Source organism: Labrus bergylta, chromosome 6 (genome assembly GCF_963930695.1).
Source record: "Labrus bergylta chromosome 6, fLabBer1.1, whole genome shotgun sequence".
Taxonomy (NCBI): Eukaryota; Metazoa; Chordata; class Actinopteri; order Labriformes; family Labridae; genus Labrus; species Labrus bergylta.
This window is the reverse complement of record NC_089200.1, coordinates 7,033,967-7,053,430: the sequence shown is the minus strand read 5'-3', so window position 1 is coordinate 7,053,430 and position 19,464 is coordinate 7,033,967. Positions and strand designations below refer to the sequence as shown.

Here is a 19,464-nt window from a genome sequence, read left to right as displayed (position 1 = left end):
TAAAAATTGATGACTGTTCCTTTAAAGGTTAAGAACCTTTAAAAAAACTCAAAATCGAAATACTCACGTCCACAATATTTTAACTAAAAAGAAACAAAGAAGCACCTATGATTAATCTCTAGGGACGTATTAGCAGATGTAGAGACTCGACATTAGATGTCTGAATATTTCTGTTTTGTCTGAATGATGCCTTACAACGATTTCAAAGACTGGTTGGATAAAGCCCCAGATTTCAGTTAAAATACACAGTGGATGTTATACATGTTTAATCTTACTTCTTCACTTCTGCCAGCAGAGGGCAGTGTTAAATGATTTATTGGCTCAGCGCATGTTTCCTGCATCCTCCTGTGATGAAATGTGCACATCAGGCAAATGTTGTTAAACCTCAAATGACTGCAAAATGAAATGTAAAAGAGTGCAACTGCTGAGAATAAACATGCAAAACCCATTTTAATATTTGTATAAACATTCAGGGTGCGTGTGTGTGTGGGTTGCTGCTTGTGTCCGTGTGTTTGATCATCATTTCTGATCATTTTCAGGGAGGATATGTTATTTTCCCAGACTGCATCACACAGCAGGGGGACTGTGGGCTGCGTATACAGGATATCCACAGACCCTCACCTTTCATCTGCAGGGCTGTAGCCCGGGGTGAGGATTAACTCAGAGGCAGAGAGGCGAGACAGTGATGGGGTCTTTTCCCTTCAAGTAAGGAGCAGTAAGGGGGGAAAAGATATGGAGGCAAAAAAAAAACAGCACAGAAGAGAGGAGAGGGAGGAGGGGGAAAAGGAATAGAAAAATTGTGAAAGTAGGAGGAGAGGGAGAGGAAGATGAGGAAGGATGAGAGGGGGTTCAGACAGAGAGTGGAGGTGAAGGTGGAAGTGTGAATCAGAGTTCAACCAGAAGAGTATTTAGTAAATATTGTTTGACTTTTACACATTATCCTATCATATTCTTGCAGCAGTTTTTTTCTGAAAGTTCATTCAAAAATAACAAGAAAAACAACAACAAAACAGGTTGATGCTCATTCGACAGCTTACAAGCGCTCTTTCTAAAAAGTCATATCTGGCAGCTCCAGACGAGGAAAGTCTTGCACGTGCTCCTCTCGCATGTCACTACAATGGTGTGTCCCCGTCAGCTCGACTGAGCGGAGAGACAGATCATGAGATGAACTTATGACCCCTACCTGATCCTGTGCAGGTATACAGCTACTCTAAACCTGTGATATTTAACATTTTAAAGAGCCCAGGGGAACCACACTGTCAGGATAAACTGTTTATCTAAAAGATTCCGAAACAGTTAGTGCAAAGAAAGATTCAGAAGTATTTAAATAAAATAGAGAATAGGGTGTGATAAAAAAAAAAAAAAAAAAAAAAAAACACACCTCCCGGCATTGTAAAGGAGAACTACTAATGCAGTCTAACAGTTATGGTATTTTCACATGTACAAATTATCAGGGTGAGCTGCATGAGTGAACACATTTTACAATCAATTTCTTTAAATGAAAAATCCTTTAAAAAAAATCAATAAATGGGATTAGCTACTTCTGATGGTCAGTTTACACAGCAGCCTCTGCTTCAGTGTGTGAATAGATGGTAAATCAAATGGACTTGTGTCGCGCTTTTCTTGTCTTCCATCTACTCAAAGCTCTTTCACACCGCAGGTCACACCTACACATTCACACACTGATGGTAGAGGCTGCTGTGTTAAGTGACCATCAGAAGTAACTAATACATCCATACACTCCCACTGAAGCAGCTGGAGCAATTCAGGGTTAAGTGTCTTGCTCAAGGACACAATCAGACATGTTGCTGCAGGAGTTGGGGATTGAACCCCCAATCTCCTGGTTAAGAGACGACCAGCTCTATCAACTGAGCCACAGCTATAATAGCTCATAATGCTACAACAACCCACTCAGTATACATTATCCTCATTCTCTTACTCTAAATAAACCACACATATCAACACAGGGTATTATCAACATGTTCCAGAGGAAGTATTAGGCGTTACTCCACTTGTATTAATAAAGCTGACTTTTCCATCTCCTCCCCCTTCACACTTTATCACTTCCTCATAAACACTTTAAACAAATGTCTGACACATACCTAACAGAGACTGTGTGCCTGTTACTTACTGCCTGTGATCTCAAACAGCACTTTGTCATTGAGGCCCAGTCTGAGTTCAGGCATCCCCGACAGGACCACTTTGAGCTTGATGGTGCCGACTATCTCACTCCGCAGGACGCTGCCATTTGCACTCACCTACAGACGGATAGAGACATGACAGAAATCCATTATTACTCATTTCTGTTTCGGGTAGTGTTGTAGTCAAGACCACACTGACCGAGATCAAGACATACGCGAGACAAGCGTGCGCTCAGACCAGGATGCTTTGCAAAAAATGCTTTGATTCCAAGAAGAGCCTTCAAAAAGTGACTGATTTCCAACATGATGCAGCACTTAATCGACACCACTCATAGTCTCACAGTCATAATTTGTCTCCAGTCTCATTTTGTAAAACAAATAGTGAGAGAATTATATCATGAGTTGAGTGAATCATTACATCCGTATGTACAACAAAACTAGTTTTGGGTTCAGCATTGTGTTCACATCAAATTATCTTATTAGCTGTGATAGCAGCCTTACAGTCAAATCATGTGTCTGGAAGTAAACAAGCTTTCGATTGAAATGTGCACTTAATGGAGTACGGATACAGTTCGAAGAAGACTAAAGATGAGCAGTAAGACTGTTCATAAACTGTCAGAGGAAAACAACCGTATCACATACAAAGATAAAGCATTGAGCAGATACAAACACACAGAAAGACAAGACCGAACTGCTCTCAGCATGCAGTGAGTAAAGACTCGATGACTAAGAGCATGAAGACTCCTGAAGTCTGAAGTCACAGAAAAGGAAATGACAACTGTAGCTCGTATTCAGCTTTAGCCGTGTGGTTTTATCAGTATAGATTGTTTTCACTATGACTCATACGATATGTGTAAAGACGTCTTTGAGGTGCTTTTTTCAAGGGCTTCAGAGAAAGGTTGATTCTCTTTCTTTTAGTTGAAAACAAGCAGCATGTTCATGTCTTCTTATCGTCTCCTCTTCTAAAGTGACAGGACATCTTAGATCTGTCTGCCTTCCTCATTTTAAAGGGATTTACCAAAGAGCCTCCTCATCCTCACTTTAAAGCTGTGATTGTGATGTTTACACGGTATGTGGTATAGCTTGCTACTTCTAGGTCTTTGGGATACAACAAAAAAAAATACACCATCAACCTCCATCCCCTGTCTCTCTCTGACTCTAAGCTTGAATGCTGACAAAGCAAACGTTTGTTTTTTTTCTCACCAGCAGATTAACTGACTCAATGACGTCCATGAAAACTTCGTTCTTCCTGTACTTGATGCCCTCCGATCGCCAGGACACGGCATTGGTGACGGTGGCAGGAGGTCGAGGCGCCCCGACTTCTAATTTATGACCCTGCTGGGTGATGTATCTGAAAGAGACAGAGGAAAAACAAATAAAAAATCTTATACACTTCAAGTTGTCTGTGACGTTCATATATCAGGGTGATTTTAATTTCACATTTTGGATAAATATGATAAATATAAATATGTCAACAACCAGCTGAAATGTTTCAGTGAGTAATTTGAAGTAATCCAAAAAGCAAATGGCAACAAACAGTTTTGTTTATTTCTTGCAACATGAACTCAATCTCTCTTGAGGAATGTTTACTTTCTTCTTTATATCTTGTATTAATCATCCCTCATGACTTCACATAAATGAGCTTTTCAAGTGAGAATACATGACAGCAGCCTGCTGTTCATGGTGTATGAAGATTATTCATGGATGTAATTGGAAATGGAGATTTACATAAACCCATTGTGACTGCAGCCACAGATAATATTGTGACTGAAATGCGGTTGTTTATATGATAACAACAACAATAAGGATTACAGGACAAAGTAAAAGCTGCATCAAGTGTCCTGAAGAGTTAATCTGAGATGATAGAACAGCTTAAGTGGGTTTGAATTCTTCTGAAGATTTGAACCTTCAGAGGAAATCTTTTACTCAATTAGTTCATTGAGGAAAATCCACCCACTGATCCCTGATCCATCTACAGATCTTTGATCCAATCATTTATCCCTTATCCATCCATGGGTATCTGGTCCATCCATTTATCTGTGATCCATCCATGTATACCTGATCAATCTACTGATCCCTCATCAATCTACTGATCCCTGATCCATCTACTGATCCATCTACTGATCAATCTACTGATCCATCTACTGATCCCTGATCCATCTACTGATCCCTGATCCATCTACTGATCCCTGATCCATCTACTGATCCCTGATCCATCCACTGATCCATCCACTGACCCCCTCCTTCACTGCAACCCTGTCTGCTTGTTACTTCACTTGAGAGCTGGAGAGCCAGTTTGTTTCAACAATCCACAAACACTGTCTTGGGAGACATAATGACTTGTCAGGAGAATAGAAGAGAGCCCGGATAAACATCATGTGACCAAGCCTGTTTCTAACCAAACACCTGCACCCCCCCCCCCCCCCCTTGCCCGCCACTGTTTACTTCCCACTGGCCTCATTTCCACTGAAGAGCTGTCGTCTATTTTATCCCAACAATATTCCTGAAATACAACTCCCAAAACAGTGAATCCAGTCTTGGAGGACTATAATGTACAACTTAAGAATAAATTTAAAAAGTATTTCAGTTTGACTTTAGTTTGCTTTATATGGCTCATAAACTGGTTGGAAATGTACGACATGGACACACACAGCATATTAAATGTACTCGAAGCCCATGATTTCTTCATTAAACTGTCATTTTAAACAGCCAGAAGTCAGTATGAAGGACTCCACCATGATTTGCACAGGAACTTGGAAGCATTTCATCTAAACAAATAGAGCTTTAGACACTCTGTCAAACAAATCCTTGACCCACTTTGGCAAAGTGGCTAATATTCACAAAAGGAAAGGATACAGATGTTTTGCAGCCCTGCGCCTAAAATCTGTTTCTAGTCAACTATCGATGGCCATTTATTTTCTATACTGCTAACATACAAATAAAGGTGTCAGATTTGCAGTATTCAAAATCAATCTCTCTTCTCCTCCCTCTCTGCACATGCTCCTGACTTTTCCTCTCCTTACTTTCCTTCTCTCCTGTTTTCAGCTGTCACTCCCTATTTCCCCTGGATTCAATGACTTATTGACCCAATGTTCCTCATGAATCCTCAGGCTGCTCTGAAGGAGAAAAAGAAAAGTGCAGAGCCAGCAGCAGGAGAAAATAAGAAATATACAGTAATAGGAAATTTCCATCACTGACAGTTCAATATTTTGGTGAGTTAATGTACCAGAGCTGACACTGTGTTGTTACAGACAAGGTGCACGGCCCGGGCTCGGCTATCTCATTTTAGCAGAAACATTTTACAACAATTGTCATGTGGCTGTCCAAGGAGTTTGTGTATATGCACGGTCTAAACATTACTAAATAAAGACCCAGGGACGGTATGTGTGTGTTCCATATGCGGTTTCTAATTTGAGAGGTGGACTGTATGTTCGGTATTCATGCAAGAGTTGAACAGTGAGAGTTCTAACAACATGTCTGCCTTCCTCCAGACTCAATTTCAGATTGTTTCTGGCTTTGTATAGTCAAAAACCTCCCGGGTTAAAATGTGAAGCTGATGAGCAGGTTACAAACTTTTCCCTGTAAGAATTCCTAACGCTCAAAGTTTTACCTTAAAGTATTTGAGACATTTTACTGTCAGAAGTAGACAACATAATTGCGGACAGTAAACGTCAATAAATGATGATCCTTTGTTTGTATGCAAACAAGCTTCATGCCAACCAGCATTAGGGGGGCCCTAAGTCTGCGCTCTTGCTCTCAACACGCTTGCAAGCATGTCACATGTCACATAACTTTGGCTAGCAGCAGGACACAGGGCTCTAATAATGGGACAGAGTAGGTGAGGAGTGAAGGACAGGGAACTTAACTTTCATGCAGGTGAAAGTCAGACAACTTCTCACAGATTACATTCTTTCCTTCATGGATTTCCTCCACAGTGACAGACACATCTTCTGCTGAGAGAGTCTGAATCTGTCAAAGCGTTTCTATCTGAGACGAACTAAAAAACAAACATGGAAAAAGCAGAAGACAGGGCTGAAAGTTCCTGTTTGGTCTGATCGTCTCTATATTGCCGTAAACGCACAAACATATGGAAGCGATTAGTGATCAAAATTCAAATGATAAAGCTAATTGGAAAATTCAAACGTCACTTTCCTGCGCCGTCCACTTTGCAATTTCGTTTTCGAGTTGGTCTGAATTATGATCACTTTTTAGCACGGCAAGTTTGAAAAGGAAAAGCCAAAGACCTTTTTGTTTTCATTTGAATGATGTCATACAATATGCATACACAGAGAGTAAAAGTATAATGCAAACTGGATGACTGAATATTCATTTTAAATATAGGTCAAATAATGCACCTATAATCTGAAAATTTAAACGTGTTTCTGTTACTGTATTTTCATTTTAAAATTAGATTTTTCATTTGAATTATGATACAGATTTGGCAGGGCATTTTTTTGAAAATGATAAAGCAAATGTAATTTTCTTCCTCATTTTAATTTAGTCAAAGAATGTGCATTTTTGAAGTTGAAAACTAAAATTCAAATTAGATAAATTAATCATCATTTTATTTTTGAGTCAAATAATACACTCATATTCTAAAAATTAAAAAGCATTTCTGTTAATGCATTTGAATTTTCAAATTAGCTTTATCATTTGAATTCTGATCACTAATCGCTTCCATACAAACAGACTGTTTCTGTTGAGACAAGCTTATAAACAGACGGTGCAGTGTGCCTCTCTCTCTCTCTCTCTCTCTCTCTCTCTCTCTCTCTCATTAAAATTCAATGTAGATCACCCATCGACGATCTCTCCCTCCCTCCCTCTCTCCGCTATACATAAACCAATAATAATCCATCAAGATCATCAAAAAGAGGGGGTTTCTTAAACACATCCAAATCACAGTGCTGTAAAAAATTGATGTTTTGATCTACAACATCCATTGCATGTTTACACTTAAAGATCAGCGTGCTTTATTCACGTGTGTTGATAAAAAGAGGCTATGAACAGTTGGCAGGTGAACAAAAGCTGTACCAGTATCGTAAACGTTTCACAGATATTTATTTTAAAAAAGCAAACAGAATAGGGTTTAAGAAAAGGAGACAGTTGTTACTTCTTCAGGTAAGAGGCTCAGGCAAGATTCATATCCTGCCGCTGCGTCTGAGACAAACCATAAAGGAGATGTGTGATTGTTTCAAAGACGAAAAAAACTCGCCCTCGGCAGGAACACGCGAGCAGAGCAGAGACGAAGCTCACTGCTCAGGACAGTAAAATGCTCAGGACAGTAAAAATGCATAAAAGGCGTTCATGCTCTTCTTAAATAAAAGAAGGGCTCATTAATGATGTAAATTGCATAAATAAAGTGGTGGGCCGCTGCTCCAAATGAATGGGGAAACACTGTACTTGGACTTAAAAGGAAAACTGGAACATTTCAAAAGTTCTCATCCTGCACCATTTGATTTTTGAATTTAAAAAGGATCCCTAAAGACATTAATCATATTAGGGCTTATTACAGTAAGACAGGTGAGGATCTGTAAGGTGCCTCCTCAGCTCCTTCCAGTTACAAAACACGGATTCAAACCTGAAGTCTACAAACCAACGAGTGGCTACATACAGTTTTATATTCACAGTGTTTAACCAAAGCCTACTGAACGACAGAACACAGAAAAAAAAAACTGTGGGTATTGTTCTCATTTCAAATTTACAGTACTCCAAGAAAAGCACTAAATAAACAGGTTTTGAATTGATTGACAGATTGAGGGGGAGGGGGGGGGGGAATCTCATTTTCTGCCCCAGTTCCTCCCACTTAGAGAATCTTGAATGCATGTTGACAGAGTGCAAAAAGCTGAAAGTGCTGAAAGATAAAAAAGGCAGCAACAAGTGGGTTTGTGGGGTCGACTTTGGTTTGTTATGGTTGCTTTGCCGTTTGTTCTGTTTTGCCCTGATTCTCCTCAGAAATGCTAATGAAAGCCTGTGGAAGGAGGAGGTTGGCAGCAAACTGACAGATTAGCATAACAATGGCAATCATAACAAACACACACACACCCACACACACATGAAAGTTCATACTAAGATTGCATGCATGAACATATTTACATGCCTCCATGTAGCCTAGTCTCCCTGGCTGAGTGTTATGCACCACCCTCACACAGACTTACACATTTTACCATATTTGACAGATAATTCCACCTGCTACTTTGGGTGTGTATAAGAAAAAATGGATTTGGGTTGGACGAGGGCATGATAAGTCCAGAGAACTAGAACAGCATACTGACAGAAACCCTCAGTGTGGGTATTTGAGAGGAGAGGAGAGGAGAGGAGAGGGGAGGGGAGGAGAGGGGAGGGGAGGAGAGGAGAGGAGAGGAGAGGAGAGGAGAGGAGAGGAGAGGAGAGAGGAGAGAGAGGAGAGGAGAGAGAGGACAGGAGAGGAGAGGAGAGGAGAGGAGAGGAGAGGGGAGGGGAGGAGAGGAGAGGAGAGGAGAGGAGAGGAGAGGAGAGGAGAGGAGAGGAGAGGAGAGGGGAGGAGAGGAGAGGAGAGGAGAGAGGGGAAGGGAGAGGAGAGGTTTTCTGTCTCAGAGTCTCAAGTGTGTCCAGCTGACTGTGTTATTGTGTATGAGTGCCAATGGGAGCCTGGTAATTATCAGTCCTATTCAGACACCATACACACTCACTATACTGTACACATGACATACACACACACTCACACTTGCACTGCAGCCAAGCCTCGGTGCACAAATAGCATGCAAAATTAAACATTAGTCACGTACAACCAATGACATTTCAGACACAAAAGTGTAAACAATGCACAATGCAAACATTTGCATTTCAATTCTAAGTTCACTCCTTATGTGTTTAGCCTGAACTCATGCAACCGCGGTGCTGTTAAAGTCAAGTCCTTCCCTCGTAAGCCAATACTTCTCTGAGCAGCAACTAGGAGTGTACGTAATGTGACACTAAACATTTGTCGAGCTAAAGAACTGTATTTGATTTAGTCGATTTCACTCTCTGAATAAAGCTCCACCGTTCATCACAGCTGCACTTTAACCAGCTGCTTTCTGTTGAATGAACACATACGCTTCAGACAGAATCATCATTCTTACCTCCATCCCTGCTGGCCACTTAAATACAAAGCTGTTATCACACTAGAAAAACAGGTACAACTTGAGCTAATATGGATCCATTAAAATCAGACTGACGTGTACAAACTGCAGCCTTTTTCGAGGTTCACACTTTAACCGTCAACCTTCATAAGCATGATAAGAGGCTGTGTCTAGCCCTACCCTCAGACCGTTTTTTTTGCACTGGCAGCACCCATTGTTAATACAAAAACCAAAGCAATTCAGAATTTTCAGTCACACTCAGCTTAAGCTGTATATTGTCGCTCCGCTCACAGCACTCGGTTGAAAACAGTTCAACTTCTGGAAAAGCCCAGAGCTTGTCAATGTCACTTTCCCCTCACCGACAAATAAAATAATCAAGAAGGGGCGGGGCTTCTGATAATGGCAGAGGAGAAACTCATCAGACTCGTCTTTTAGGGGGTGCAATTTTTAGCTTTTAGTCATGTGACCAGTACAGAGGGCTGGAGGATTAAAAGCGTTGAGGAAAGCAGTGGCCACCATTAAAAACATTTTCCAGCTGCAGCACAGGCAATTTCATTTTCCATCTCCTCAAAACAACACATGTTGACATCAACTGACAACTGTAGTAGGCACTTGCAACCCTTATATAGCAAACAGGACACTATTAGATCACTAGAAACGACAAGTTCTCGCATGTGTTTTGGTTTAAAGATTAATCATATTAGCTGGCGACTTTCAGCCGAACACATCTGCGGTTGTCGGACGGAAAGTGTCCTAACAAATGTCTCTATACTTAGTTTTCCAGTAAAGACAAAGCCTGTCTAGTAAGTATTTTTGACATTATACCAAAAACATTCTTCCCCACCGGGTGGGAGGAATGTCCATAAGCATGTGACATCACGGGAAAGCTATGAATTCCAGGTCTAGAGCTGTGCTGCGTATGCCAGGACAGAATTCATTCAATTGTTTTGATGTTTTCTTGGTGATATTTCCTTGAATAAAGGAAGAAATTAAGCACACAGAGGTACTAAAATCATACCTTACAGTCACTACTGAGGTAGGAAGTTACATTCTGTAACCTAGCAACAATGATCGCTGGTGAGAAGCACTCCGAAACTGAGATCGTGGGCGCTGCCAGCACAAAAAGCTCCGTCGATGGACACAGGCCATTAACGTAATTAATCCACGTTGTGTCAAATAGGAACATTTTTGTTGCTGTCACTTTTAGAAAAATCCGCTCTAGGTTACTTTCTCCTCTTTTAAATAAGCCTCTCATTTTATCATTCCTCACAGAAAACACACAGACACAGAGATCCTTGTTGTTATTAGCACTGTAACTGGTTGTGTGATAGCTCTCTTACTCTTTAAGGATTTTGCTGTCGGTTGTCTGAGGGAAGCCAAAGTCCATCACTTCGTCCATCAGCTCGTACACTGTCACAAAGTTGTCCCGGATACTCTCCTCCTCCAGCTCCTTGAAGTACTCCTTGAATACCTGCAGACACAACAAGCAGACACAGTTCAGATTGCTTACAGCTCATTATTCTACATAAGATAACAGCATGGTTTGTCTTAAATTTGATGTTTTGCATGTGGTGTTGAGAAAGAAGGTCAAAATATATTCTGTCTTCTAATAGATTAGTTTGTTTGTTCAAGTCATAGTGAATATAAAACTGTTTGCTTTGTTTAGAAACAAAGACACAGCATTGGGCAGATACATGCAGGGAAGAAACAGCCAATAAAAAAGGAGGTGTAGATGCCTGTGATGTTTAAAGTTTCCATTGGCTCCCTGTCCCCTACTGTATCCAATTCAAAATCCTGCTCCACACTCACAAAGCCCTCAACCACCAGGCCCCCCTCCTCCCTCACTAACCTCCTCCACCGTCACCCCCCTCCACATAGCCTCCATTCCTCCCACACAAACCTCCCGTCTCCACCATTCAGGACCAAGCACCGAAGCCCGTGGAGACAGAGCCCTCTCCATAGCTGCCCCATCCCTCAAGAGCTCACCACCCCAAACCTATTTGACCCATCACTACTCAACAAGTGTGATTGTGGAGTGTGTTTTTATACTCTGTAGAAATGAAAGTCTGGACTTTTATTCCAGGAATCAGACTCACCTGTACTATTTTATAAAGAAAGGAGTACACCAGAGCAGCGTTGGCATTCTTCTTGGTCATGGCCACCACTGGAATAAAAGCACTGTTAAGAAACAACTGTACATCAGCGAGCAGCAGACACGCTATCTGAGAGGAAAAACATGCACATTTTTATGAGCCAGAAATGCTTAAATGAGATGGAGAAGATCTTTTATATTCTGCGGGTGGTTCTGAGATGAATGCAATGACATAAAAAGTTAGCAGGGTGCATCACGCTCGCAAGCAATTGAGAACATGGCCACAGGGAGGTAAAGCAGCTCCGTTGTCTAATGCAGCGCTCTGGGAATAGCACTTTCTCACAACTGGTAATATCATGCTGAATTAATAATGTGTGAGGAAGTTTGACTGCCCGATTTCACATTAAGAAAAGAGGATGTGAAGTGAATAACACATCCCAGTGAATCTGTGCTCAATGTTTCAACTGGCTGTGGAACGTCATGAAGCCGAGAAACGGAGGGTTCAGATCTACTTCAAATCTATGCTACGCTGTACCAAACTATACCACGGTAAATCTGTGATTTAAAAAAAGATCCGTCATTCAGTGTAGTGCCTTCACGTTTAGTTTAGAAAATCCAGACATTAACTGAGAAGGATACAGTAGAGGTTGCTGTGTTTGATCCACAGAAAGTGTGCGGATCCATGCGTGACCAGAGGCGTCATCTCTGCCTCCTCTTCTCTCTTCATCAGGATCGGCATAAAGTGGTCGATCTCATTCATGTCCATGTTCCCCATGTAGTTACGGCAGATTAGCACCTGGAAAAGAATAGGGGGAAAAAAATAGAGATTTTTATAGAGCCGAATCCTGAGGCATTAAATATTTAAAGATCTTTGCTGAGATACCAAATCGGAGCACTCAAGCTTAAAGATGGTTCAGGAACCGATGGCCGACTCTGAACCTAAACTCATGGATGGAGATGACACCATTTTCAGGTTCATGTCGCAGCCGGGGAAGTGTGCAAACGGTGTTTCTAACCTAAATATCTCATGATGGAGCTTGAGATGAAAAAGGAGCTTATGCTGATTTTAGCAACATGACAGATTCTTTGGTTTTAAACAAAAGCAAACTCTCTTACTGATAAAATATTTATATGCAACTTTATATTCATTCGATATTGTATTCTAAAGTATTTTTGTTTAGTGCCTATAACACATCAAATAGGTTCATATATTTCAGCTGTACATGTAGTGTGGCTCCATCACTTTGGTTCAGATTGTAATTGTGAAGCTGCATTCACCTCGTTGCTGTGTGAACACATGGAGGAGTTATAAAAAATGCACTTTATTTAGCCCTAAAGGAACACCACACCTTCTAATATTAAAAGAAATACACACACACAAGCACACACACACACACACACACGCACACACACACACAAAAGCACACACAAGCGTAGACAAAATGAGATGAGTCAGCGTTCTTACTGGAGTCTGGACACAGAGTGAAGTAAAGAAAGAGATCAAAGCGTCTACGCTTGAGGGACCTCGGCGACACACACACACACACACACACACACACACACAGGCACAAATCCCCCCCCCCCCTCCCTCTCCCCTATTTTAATAGAGGAGTGTGTTGTGCAGGGGGTCACCCAGGGGCAGATACAACAAAGGCAGGAGGAAATAAGAAATAAAAACCAAAGGAAATGCCACTGCTCAGCTTCAGTGAGAGGAGAATAATAGCATGGAGCGAGAGGTCAGAGGTCACCAAAGAGAGAGAATGAAGTAAACAAATCTTTGTATCAAAGAGAACTGTAATAACCGATACTGAAGGCCCTTTGCGAAGTATCGAGGGACTCACTTCTAAGAGCTGGCAGCAAACTTTGGAGGAAAAACAAAAGCAAAAATGCGCCTCAGTTTAGTGTTGACACTAACAATACAGTATGGTTACCATCACAAAGCAAGAATTTTAAACGTTGATACATTACTAGTGAAAATCAAACAATATTAAAACATGTTCTGAAACCATTACAACAAAAACATAAGTCCAGGGCACCAAATATTTGGTCATTTCTTTGTTTATAATAACTAAAAAAGGCAAACTCCTGCACACTGTCTAAATAGAGTACAAAAACATTAAAAAGGTAGCCAATGTACAATTTAGACAGTCACCTCCTTTTCTCTGTTTGTAAGAGATATAGCTGGAACTTTTACAACTTCATGAGACCCTAAATGGGCTTGAGAAATGCCAACAGATGGCAGCTGACAGGATAACATAAGCTGGAGGTTCAATGCCACGTTCCTTTTTATAGTTCATGGTATTTCCAAAGTATTTATCTTCTCTCTTGGCTGCTTGCCATTATCTGCCTGACGCCGGGAGGATGTGACTGGAAGGAAATATTTACACAGATGTGTCATGAGTTTTATGGAAGAATAGTAAAACTACAAATTTATGAAATAAGAAATGTTTGACTCTGATAAATAGATCTTAAGTTGCAGCACTTTTTTCAGTTGCACGACTGATTCACATAAAGGCAATAAAACGCTCTTCCACGTTCATCACTAACTTTGAAGAGGGTTTCATCAACACAGCAAACTGTGAAAAAGCAAAACTCTGCGTGCATATTGACGCCACTGCACTTACTGTTATAAAATAATGCTATAATCAAAATCAAAAAAAAATTTGACTCTCCACTAAATTGGCACCAAGTAATCCAATGGTAGCTGATAGCTACTTTTAACTTCACCTGACTGCATCAAAATGGTTTGAAGTGTGAGATATTTAAAACTCGAGCTTTTGATGTAATGTCTTGTTGTTTGAATGTGAGTCAGTTACACTCAGGTTGAAGAGGAAATCATCAGATAGTGTTGTGTACTCAGCAGAGGGGTGGGGGAGGGGGGGGCATCAAACACAACACCTCACACAAACAGTTTGCATATTTGATGCCGCACAGCAGAAAGCAGCTGTTTAATAATCCAGTTCTCGTTAAATCTCCTGTGAGTGTGTTTCTGAGATGTTAAGACACATTCTGCTAAGTTGTATTGACATTTATGAACACTTACCGATACTACATCTCTTCATAGCAGACGTACAACCTTATCATTAATGACATTCGTATATGACAGGTAGGCTGAGGGGCTTTCCATTTGCAAAGGTTAGCAGTGAAGAATTCAATATTTAAAAGAAAAAACAGAATGAGGAGGAATAAGAAACCGGGATGGAAAGAAAGCTGAAAGGAAATAAGAACTGAACTTGAAAACTGAGCACAGATAATGAAGAGATAAGATAGCTATTTGAAAAGGTGCACTGAAGAAACGCATTAAAAAGAGTACACTTAATTAACCATCTTTTAAATAGTGTTTCCTCCTGCAGCAGTAGATACGTTTTCACTGTGGTTCTTGTTATATCAGCATCACTACTCCAGGGATTTACGAGAAAGCCATTATTAGGACTCACAGGGCAATCAGTGACCATTTACAATGTGTGAAATCAATTGGAACCACTGGCTGCTGAGCTGACCTCTAAAGAAAACCTTCACTGGGGTGGATCACGGGCACAAAGAAGCCTCGAAAGATATTGTCAGCTTGTATCACTCGTCAATGTTTTTTGGAAAACAGCACACATTTTAAAGCAGAAACTCCATTATCACCCTAAGAAAATGAGTGCAGAATACTGCTAACATTTTGGAGTGAAGGGGCTGCAGGGAGTCAACAATCCTTTACTTGTAGAGGACATCAAGGCACAATGAAGAATGCAAAAAGACGCCTCAGAGTTGGTCCATCAATTGCAGCCATTTAACATTGTGTGTGCTCACAGTGCCTCTTTTTAAAGCAGCCAGAGGTTCATTGTGGCCCGACATTCCCGACTGAACAAACTTTAAGTCAACAAGAACACCCAGAGCAGCTCTGTGAGGCGTCACAGAGGAACATCGATCAAAATGTCAACGTTTCACGGGCACAGTGAAAATGCTATGAAGCTGTATTCACCATATTAGTTTAGTATGCTAAAAGACGCAAATGCCCTTTTAACACAAACTACATATTAGGCTTGTACGAGTGTGATAGACGGTGTCATATTTGCTCATCATCCAAAGAATTGGACAAATTTAACATCTGAACTGAAGATGTAATCATCTGGATTTATCCTCTGGGGACCACAAACATCTGTACCAAATGTCATCATCTGTACCAAATGTCATTGCAAATCATTTGACAGTTGTAAAGATATTGAAGCCCAGGCAATAACCTGAAGAGTAGACATGAGTTGGATGAATTTTGGGGTGTCAGAAACGGGGGATGATGCCTGCATTATTTCTAATGACCAGCAGGGGGAGCATCCACTGGTTGTAAAAATGTAGTAGATCTATTAATTCCATATATAGTTACCACTTTCCATTGAGTCTATGAAATGAGTCTACTTCTATACAGCATGATAAAAGGATTTACATTGTGGTCCCAGTTTGAGTAAAACAGGACATATACACTGTGTGGCTGAATTTCAGCCTGATTGTGTGTCGTCAGTCGTGCAGTGTACGCCGAGGAACGACCGTCCAATCATGGCCCAGTCAGCTGCTCCCAACTGTTCCCATGATTTCCTGGCATGTTTGATATTTTGGTTGTGCGACTGCACACACACTCCAACAATTAGAGCAGAGCCACCAGCTGATTCCACTTCCACTGATTCAAGACTTTTTTTTTTTTTCCCCGATTATGTCCGCACAAAAAGTGACAGAAATCACCATGGCAACATCAGGCATTCCCGTTTAACTGTTTTCCGCATCCTATCAGGAAAGGCACGTTTGCAGGAAATATCTGCCGACCTCCAGCTGAGAGGGGAAGTTTGTTATGATTAAACTGCGGGTCAGCTTGTGTTTCATTGTGTGTGTGTGAGAGAGAGTGAGCGCCTCTCCCAGTGTGTGTGTTTGAGCCGTGCATATGAGACAACTGAAAGACACAAAGATCAGACTTAAACCTCCATCTTTGGGAGTTTTCTATCATCAACTGCAAATGCCCCGTCCCGAGTTAATTTGCACAGGGTGAACTCTTGAGTGATGCCTAACAATCGGGTCATTGTGTGAGCTGTACACCGGGCTTTAAACAGATAATGCAGCAGGGTATGCTTTTTTTCTTTGAGCGGGTGGGGCTGTGATTGACAAGAATGTTGTAACAATATTAGACACTGTCAAGATAACTAAAGAATAACACAGAACTACGAGCTGCAGCTCCACCTAAAACACTTGTACGTGTCCAAAATGTTTAACCTTAAACTTCAATTCTTCTCGCTGATAAAAAAAAGGTGACTCATGACAACTCCAAACCTCTGCTTGAACATCTTCTCTTTTAAAGAATTCTGTTTGGAAGCACTGGGAACAAATGATGCCATGCTGATTTCAATACTGTGACATTTCAGTCTACAGAGCAGGTCCCAGCAGCCAGCAGTGAAGGGTCGAGTGCCCAGGAGCTATAATTTAAAGGGGAAGGGGGGGGGGGAGAAGGGCAGAGGAAGAAACTAGCTTCCTCAGTGGCTGTGTGTTTTCAACCGTGTCTAGATATGAGGGTGACCTAACCTTTTTGGTTGAAATCTTTGAGGGACTATTTTCATTTAATTACATTTTTTCCATCCGTTATAATAGAATACATTTTAAATTGCCGCTCCCCTTTACAGCCTTCACTGTTGTTGCAGAGGACAGAGGCCCTGGCCTGGTCAGGACCGACAGCAGGAGGGTGAGGAGGGGTGAGGAGGGGGACGGACTGGAGGTGAGAAGCTCCTGACTTGCCTCGGGGCAGAGACAGATAGATAAGGGGAGAGAGAAAGAGAAAACCTTTAATCTGAACAATCAGACATCCAGGCTATGAGGGACTGATCCCTCTCCCTGATGGGCACGGTCAGGCATATAAAGCCTCTTCAGCAATTTCTCCTCCTGCTCTCGGATAAATTAACCCTTTGAGGTTTGAATGCAGAAGCCGATGTGAAGAAAGAAATCTGTTAACCCTTTTACTCGTGCCATGCTTGTGCATACCTAAACATTCAAAGGCAATTTGGACTGATACAAAAATATGCCTGTTAAAATTGTAAATAAATGATGATTCTGTTGACTACTGAATAAACTGCAGATTTTCTCAACACACCTTATCGGGTATAAATGGCTGGAAATCTACCTGGAGAAATTTGCCCTTCCACGTGCCTTAAATGACTTTTCTTGTATGATCAACTGTCCCATCAACTCAACGGGTGGGCAAATTGAAGCAAATATGCAACAAAATTCACTGGCTCCAAGTACTCAAAAGTCAATATTTACATATTTTGTTAACTGTTGGAAGACCAATCTTTGCATTTTTTTACTGTTTTCCAAACATATAAAGAAACATTAAGACATTGGCCTGTGCTCTGACAACTTGTTAAGGACGATTTTGAATATTTTTTTCATAGACAGACTGTTTTTATTCCCATCAGAATGAACTATTATCAGGTAAATTGGCAGCCATGAATATAGGCCTACATCTAAAAGAAGTAAAATATGAAATTTTAAAAGCATAAACCAGTCAAACTAACCGGTTATCAATTAAGTCAATTTAACATTCGACTTCTAATCGATTAATCGTTGTGCAGCTCTATCTGTGTGCCTTCTTCATGATGGATTTTTTTAATCTTCATTTCAATCACGTCAGGTAACTTGTAGGAGAGGAAGAAGTGAGGGTTTAATCTTTCACATTGGGCACATCACACACAATAAGAGCTGCTTCGCTGCACAAGAACAAACCCGGTGTGTCACTGAACATCAGGGAAAAACGAGTTTGGCAAGTTGAGCTTCTCTTCTTACTACTACTCAGCCTTTACCAGACTGTTTTCTACTAAAGCACACACATCTTTTACATACTTAAAACATTTACATTCTGTGTCGTTATTGCACTTAAAAATGAGCTGACATACTCGTTTGTTGCAGCAGGTGCTTCGTTGATTTAAAAAAACAAAACAAAACAAAAAAAACACCCAGATGTCAACAAGTCGCCACAAACTTACCTTTCCCTTCAGGTCGAGGATAAATATCGCCGACGCCGACATGTTTGGTGTAGAAAAATCCTCGAGAACAAGAACTATAGGCCTAGATAATATCTGGGTTTCCTCCTGGCAGATATGGGTCACTCAAAAGGGAATAATATTCGCTCCCATCATCCTCCTTCCTCCTCTCCCTCCGCGCTTCTCTCTCTCTCTCTCTCTCTCCGCGTTTCGCTGCAACTCGCTGCTGTCGCTTTTCCGGAGCATCAAGCTCACGGTTGTAACGGTTATGCCACCTCCGGTTGTAATGTGTTGGGATTTTTTTATTTCAATGACTTAATTTTAATCAATTTAAAAAAATGTTTATTCTATACTTGCGCTCAAGAATAGTAATAGTTATTTTATGAGTCTATATTTTATATGCTTTTTACGACACTGAATTTCACTTAATTTCATTTGTCTGTCTACTCGCCGTTATATTTGAATAGTTTCTGCTGATAACATGTCAACACACCTGCACTTTAACTTATGTGTCACTGATTGCACATCTCTGGACTGCTCCCTATGTCAATACTGTCCATTTACAACTCTGTTTTTGCACATTTACATTTATCTACAGCAAAGTATGTTGTATTTAATATTTTCATATTTAATATCTAAGTTAAATCCTGGTTGTATATATTCACATTCTTAGTTTTGATATTTTTAGTGCTTATTTACTTTGTATTTAATATTATATTATGTTTAGATTTGCTAATATTGTGTTTTTTGCTCATATTGTGTGTTTGGACAACCTGCTGCTGTAACGCCACAATTTCCCAGTTTGGGATCAATGAAGTAATTCTATTCTATTCTATTATACCTGGGCCTACATGGACAAAAGCATTCAATTTTATTAAGCTCTGTTTCTGTATTTCTACAGCAAATCCTACACAACATTTTCCTTTGCAAATAATAAAGTTTAACTGCATTAATCTTGCCTTAATTTACAGCCTTAACTTACTTTAAGAGCTACAAAATATTTTGATTGTGAAAAATCAAGGTTTTAAAATACATAGGTCTATATAAAAAGTCATATAGTTTTACCTTCACCAACTGCACCTTTCAAATACAGCTTAAACTGCAGGCTATGCCTTAAAAGTAGGCTACTTTTGGGC

At 40.6% G+C, this 19,464-nt stretch overlaps 1 protein-coding gene across 1 annotated transcript in view; it reads right to left on the bottom strand.

Moving 5' to 3' along the window:
- Nucleotides 1–18,528, bottom strand: part of ap1m3 (adaptor related protein complex 1 subunit mu 3) — a 32,029-nt gene extending 13,501 nt beyond the window's left edge. Inside the window, exons 1-6 of the mRNA XM_020633763.3 lie at nucleotides 18,332–18,528; nucleotides 11,970–12,126; nucleotides 11,335–11,402; nucleotides 10,579–10,709; nucleotides 3,345–3,492; nucleotides 2,132–2,258 (exon numbers count right to left, since the gene is read on the bottom strand). Coding sequence (XP_020489419.2) covers nucleotides 2,132–2,258; nucleotides 3,345–3,492; nucleotides 10,579–10,709; nucleotides 11,335–11,402; nucleotides 11,970–12,126; nucleotides 18,332–18,373 — 673 coding nt within the window. The 5' untranslated portion in view covers nucleotides 18,374–18,528. The remainder of the gene's footprint in view (nucleotides 1–2,131; nucleotides 2,259–3,344; nucleotides 3,493–10,578; nucleotides 10,710–11,334; nucleotides 11,403–11,969; nucleotides 12,127–18,331) is intronic.
- Nucleotides 18,529–19,464: the final 936 nt, after the last annotated feature.